We start from the raw sequence: 6,000 nt of genomic DNA, 5'->3' as shown, positions 1-6,000 counted from the left end.
TAAATGCTCCCTCTCTCTCCAGGCTGAACGAGCCGGAGCTTCCTTTCTGCGCTCGGCTGCACAGGGTGAAGGAGCTGATGGAGCAGAGCTCCGTCAGTGTGGAGGAGGTCATCTCTGAGCTGGGTCAGTACCAGCTGCACCCTGTCTCCTCTTTTCCCCGCCTCCAGTAGCGTGCAGGCCGGGGCCCGCAAACGGCTCTGACTCTCTGTCTCCCCCTGTGTGCAGGGAACGGTATTGCGGCCCTGCACTCCGTCCCCACCGCCATATTCTGTGCGCTGCACTGCCTGGAGCCGCGCGCGGGACTGCCTGAGCAGTACGGGGGCCTGGAGAGGACGCTGGCGTACTGCCTGGCGCTGGGCGGGGACACGGACACCATCGCGTGCATGGCGGGCGCCATCGCGGGCGCGCACTACGGCGCGGACGCCATCCCGCCATCCTGGCAGCGCTGCTGTGAGGGCGCGGAGGAGGCGGAGGCCTGGGCCAGCCGTCTGCACCAGCTGTACCACCAACCGCCACAGGAGGGAGACAGCGAGACACAGCACAGCAACACACAGCCGCGCTCACATACCAACACACAGCCTTCAAAACACACCGACTGATACACACACACACACACACACACAGCGCTCAACACATACCGACTGATACACACACACACACACACACACACACACACACAGTCCTCAACACATACCGACTGATACACACACACACACACACACACACACACACACAGCCCTCAACACATACCGACTGATACACACACACACACACACACACAGTCCTCAACATATACCGACTGATATACACACACACACACACAGAGCCCTCAACACAAGCGCACGCACATGCACATACACATACACACACACACACAAACAGAGCCCTCAACACACACACACATACACATGCACAAACAAGCCTCAACACACACACACACACAGAGCCCTGAACACACACCGACTGATACACACACACACACATACACACACACACAAACACAAACACACAGGCCTTGCTTCTACACGTCTCTTTCTGGGAAAGAAATCCGATGTGATTTATTTTATTACTTTAATGTAACTCAGTTCCTAATAAAATTGTAAAGAAAAGCTCAATGTGTTCTTGTTTTTGGTCTTTTATTCAATTATAGTGTGAGTTTTGTGAGTTTTGTGGTGCTGTTTCTTTGTTGGTAGGGGATGTAGCTCAGTGGTAGAGCGCATGCTTTGCATGTATGAGGTCCAGGGTTCGATCCCCTGCATCTCCAGCAGCTTTAGTTTGCCCCTCTCCCATGATGTTATTTAAGGCTTTGTGCTTTACCTCAGTCACCACTGCCTCTACTGCCTGGAAGTCCGTAAAATAATCACCTTATTCACTTACTTTAAGGCAGGAATGTCCAGTCTTATCTGAAAGGGGCTGGCGTGAGTGCAGTGTAGAGACCTGGTTCTACTTACCAAGGTATTAAGACCGTTTTAGTTAATTAGTTGAATCAGCGCTGTAGTGTTGTAGAGCTGGGCTAAAGAAAAAACTTGCACCCACACTGGCCCTCTTCAGATAAGCTTGGACACCCATGCTTTACGGCAGTGTTTCCCAACCCTGGTCCTGGGGAACAACTGTGTTTGCTGGTTTTTCTTCTAATTTTTTTAAATTAGATACTAATAGCGCATTTTTTGACTTTTTAAAATCTATATATTGTGCATTGCCTGTAAATGGAAAATGTTTTGCTCACCAGCAGCTGATGGTGCGGCGATGTAGCTCAGTGGTAGAGCGCATGCTTTGCATGTATGAGGTCCTGGGTTCAATCCCCAGCATCTCCAAGTGCTGCTTTTCTGCTGCCCTTCTCTTGTCTCCATGCAATGGAACAGTTTCTAGGCACCATAAAGGACCATAATGGCTGCCATTAGCCGATGAAGTTTAAAACGGGACCTGCAACAACATAGGTGATAACTACCAGGTAGTCCTATTGAAATTAAATTTGGTATTCATGTTTAAGGGTGGCTCCCCAATATATAGCTGTAGGTATATTCAAATCTATGAATAGGGGGCACTACAAATCAAAAACTCAAAAATCTCAGAAGCCAAATGAAAGAACAAAATGAAAGCAAGCACACACGATCTGGGTACTCATGTTATTTGAAATATTAAGTTTGGCGGGAATTCATCAAATTACAATAAAAAACATCTTCCTTTACCATTACCATCACCTCTTCTGCCTGGAAATCCATAAAATAATAATATAACTTTTTTCACTGCCTGTGAATGGATTGCATCCCCATTGACCCTGCATGTGTGGGGGATGTAGCTCAGTGGTAGAGCGCATGCTTTGCATGTATGAGGTCCAGGGTTCGATCCCCTGCATCTCCAGTGCTGCTTTTCTGCAGTGCTCCTCCACTCTAATGCAATGACACAGTTTTTTTTTGCTTGTGAACCAATTTGCACCCAAATTGCTCTGCATGTTTCATGGGTTCATTAACCACTGAACTTTAAAATGGGCGGGACCTACAACAAAATAGGCGATAACTATGCAGTGCTTTCACCTATCGTAATTAAATATATTTGGTATGCATGCTAAAGGATAGAAAGTAATATAACACGAGGTATATTCACATCAACCAATAGGGGGCAGTACAAACACTAACAAACTTTTATCTCAGAAACCAAATGATGAGATGAAATGAAATGAGACCAAGTCTCAGAAGCTTGCGTATACAGAGGTACCCAGTACCCGCTTACACCCGCTCATTGCTGCTTCCGGGTGTATATGTGTATGTATGTATATATATGTATATATATATATATATTGTTCGTTGCCTGTGAATGGAAAATGTTTTGCTCAATAGGACATGACAGGTGGGGATGTAGCTCAGTGGTAGAGCGCATGCTTTGCATGTATGAGGTCCAGGGTTCGATCCCCTGCATCTCCAGTGATGCTTTAGTTTGCCCCTCTCCCATGATGTTATTTAAGGCTTTGTGCTTTACCTCAGTCACCACCTCTACTGCCTGGAAGTCCATAAAATAATCACCTTATTCACTTACTTTAAGGCAGGAATGTCCAGTCTTATCTGAAAGGGGCTGGGTATAAATGAGGAGCACCATCAGGGAACATTGATTCTCAGCTCTTCTCTGCCTTTGTCGTGTGATGTAAAGTACAGCTGCTGCAGTATCTGTTCTAATGAAGAGCTTACTGATACCTTCATACCATGGGTATCGCTGTAATCAAATAATCAATACCTCCTACAGTATATGACCAATGTTCACAATTTAACTACTTAGGTCATTTTATATAGATTTTCCACCATTGTGTTTAAAAAAAAAAAAATTCATTAAGGTTTTTTTTTTGCTTGTGAACCAATTTGCACCCAAATTGCTCTGCATGTTTCATGGGTTCATTAACCACTGAACTTTAAAATGGGCGGGACCTACAACAAAATAGGCGATAACTATGCAGTGCTTTCACCTATCGTAATTAAATATATTTGGTATGCATGCTAAAGGATAGAATGTAATATAACACGAGGTATATTCACATCAACCAATAGGGGGCAGTACAAACACAAAACAACTTTTATCTCAGAAACCAAATGATGAAATGAAATGAGACCAAGCACACGCGATCTGGGAACTCATGTTATTTGAAATATTAAGTTTGGCAGGAATTCATCAAATTACAATAAAAACATCTTCCTTTACCATTACCATCACCTCTTCTGCCTGGTAATCCATAAAATAATAATATAACTTTAACGTCTGAAACCCACTCATTGCTGTTTGTGGGTGTATTGATATCTTTTTTCACTGCCTGTGGAAAATGTTTTGCACCCAAACTCACGGGAGGGGATGTAGCTCAGTGGTAGAGCGCATGCTTCGCATGTATGAAGTCCTGGGTTCAATCCCCAGCATCTCCATGGTTCTGTGAATTTATCTTTTGCCCATTGCCTGTATTCATCTATGCTGCTGAAGTACCATGTTAGTTTGATAGGAGCACCAAACCAGTGGTGAACATTGATGAGGCACAGCTGCCCAACCCTGTTCCTGCTGGCCTACGATCCCGTAGGTCAGTGGTGTCAAACTCGTTGCCATGGAGGGCCGTGTGTATACAGGTTTTCATTCCAGCCTCAGATCTTGATTATATAATTAGTTAAATTATTTGCTGAATTAGGGATGCAGGTTTGTGCACAATGGTGACCCGACGTCTATGGTGACCCGCATTGTCTAAATAAAAATTTTCTTATATTCTGTGCTTCAATGCAGTTAAACACATATGGCTGAATGAGTAATTGGACTCAATTAAGGCAGCATTAATTGGTTGGAATGAAAACCTGCATACACACGGCCCTCCATGGCAACGAGTTTGACACCACTGCTGTAGGTTTTCATTTCAAGCCTAATTTGACGCACCTGTTTCTACTAATTCGCAGCTCAACAAGATCTCAAGCTGTTTGACAGAGGTGTGATTTGATAGAGGTTGTACAGTTGTTACAGAACAGAAGTCACAGGAGTTAATTTATTCATATACTTTGTTTTAATGTGTCCCTTAAGGCTTAAGCTGTCATCTACATCTAGTATTATTTTATTTCTTTTATGTGTGTAAAGCACTTTGTAACTTTGTTTTTGAAAAGTTCTATACAAATAAAGTTTATTATTATTATTATTATTATTATTATTATTATTATTATTATTACCCCCTTGAGTGCCCTTCATGTTGCAGAGTTAAGCTTTCTCCAGAGGGCTCCACCACCTCAGGGACAGAGCTGTGTTCTGAAAACACATTCCGTTTGTGCAGTAACTGCTGGAATCCTGTTTGTTTGGAGAGCTTCTTCTGACCTTAAGGCCTTAACAACTGAAGTGTACCACGTGGTGCATTGTATTTTGTTGATCTGCTCCTAAAATTATTTTTTGCCCATGTTTTGACAAAAACTCCTCGCAGATGATTTCTGTGGGAAGGAGGTCACGCAGATGGTTAAAGCAAATTAAAGCAGCAAACAGTGGGTCCTGCGGGAGAGGGGAGGGATCGATCTGCACCTGTTTGCATCTCCTAGAGAATGACAAATATGACCTTTTCACCCAAAACAAAGAAACACCGTAGCTTAAATATCCTTCATTGGAGTGGCGTTATTTTTGTATGTTCGTTATCGTCTTTACCCCGTTTTAATGCTCACTTTCTGGCGCACGTGCCCCTCGGTGAAGTTCTCCGGTCTTTTAGCCGCCGGCTGTTCCTCATGACACTACGCAAATGATCCAATCAGAATTCGCATAGGCGGTAACAGAACCAGTTCAACCTGTAACCCTGTGACACACATCTGAGTTTTACTGACTTGTTTTTAAAAAAAAGAATAGTGCAGTGAAATTTTATACAACATTCCTTCTAATGTACCTTTGCGAGTAGCTAAAACAAATCGAGGCTAAATTATTCATTTTCGTTTTTCAAATTGAGGTACATTTAACACAGTAGCGGAACTAGGTATCACTGGGATAATTAACATACTGAAGATGTTCCCCGAATAGCAGTAAAATGCGTATTATTGTTTACATTGTTAAGCCTTGTGCAGGTGTACCTATTGGATTCGGTAAATGCGTATCAGGCTGTCGTGTTCAGTGTTAAATGTTAAAACATAATATGAGCATTCAGCCACGCTGCCGACGTAAACAGTTAAACATGATATACTGTAACCTTCCCAAAGCGCGTATGAGTAAAAGATCCTCTTCGGTATGCAAATACTACAGACCCCGGCAGTCCAGAGGCGATTTTAGTTTGCATGTATTCATTTGCACTTAACAGACAGTTCCTAAAAGGGACTTTCATGTTGAAAAAGGTGGGGGTGGGGGTAACAGGTTTTTTTTTTTTTTTTTTTTGTATTTTCCAAAACCCAGATAGGCTATACGTAACTGTCACTCAGTCCTTGAGAAGGTCTGAGAAAGTGAGATCAGTCAAAGATTATTCCAAAAGAACACTGACGTTCCGCATTGTTCGTTTTAAACGAGTCGACATTATAAAATGTTTTA

General features: G+C 43.2%; 1 protein-coding gene and 5 non-coding genes across 6 annotated transcripts in view; all 6 read left to right on the top strand.

Annotated features, from left to right (window-relative positions):
* Positions 1 to 671, top strand: part of adprs (ADP-ribosylserine hydrolase) — a 7,991-nt gene extending 7,320 nt beyond the window's left edge. The window contains exons 5-6 of the mRNA XM_035410514.1: positions 23 to 123; positions 226 to 671. Coding sequence (XP_035266405.1) covers positions 23 to 123; positions 226 to 599 — 475 coding nt within the window. The 3' untranslated portion in view covers positions 600 to 671. The remainder of the gene's footprint in view (positions 1 to 22; positions 124 to 225) is intronic.
* Positions 672 to 1,192: 521 nt separating this feature from the next.
* Positions 1,193 to 1,264, top strand: trnaa-ugc. The gene has a single exon. It is a non-coding gene; the product is annotated as a tRNA-Ala (tRNA).
* Positions 1,265 to 1,742: 478 nt separating this feature from the next.
* Positions 1,743 to 1,814, top strand: trnaa-ugc. Its single transcript has one exon. It is a non-coding gene; the product is annotated as a tRNA-Ala (tRNA).
* Positions 1,815 to 2,289: 475 nt separating this feature from the next.
* Positions 2,290 to 2,361, top strand: trnaa-ugc. Its single transcript has one exon. It is a non-coding gene; the product is annotated as a tRNA-Ala (tRNA).
* Positions 2,362 to 2,849: 488 nt separating this feature from the next.
* On the top strand, positions 2,850 to 2,921 carry trnaa-ugc. Its single transcript has one exon. It is a non-coding gene; the product is annotated as a tRNA-Ala (tRNA).
* A 909-nt stretch (positions 2,922 to 3,830) lies between these two features.
* On the top strand, positions 3,831 to 3,902 carry trnaa-cgc. Its single transcript has one exon. It is a non-coding gene; the product is annotated as a tRNA-Ala (tRNA).
* Positions 3,903 to 6,000: the final 2,098 nt, after the last annotated feature.

This window comes from Anguilla anguilla, chromosome 1 (genome assembly GCF_013347855.1).
Source record: "Anguilla anguilla isolate fAngAng1 chromosome 1, fAngAng1.pri, whole genome shotgun sequence".
NCBI classification, from domain to species: domain Eukaryota; kingdom Metazoa; phylum Chordata; class Actinopteri; order Anguilliformes; family Anguillidae; genus Anguilla; species Anguilla anguilla.
The sequence above is the reverse complement of the archived record's forward strand: the minus strand, read 5'-3'. Positions and strand labels throughout refer to the sequence as shown.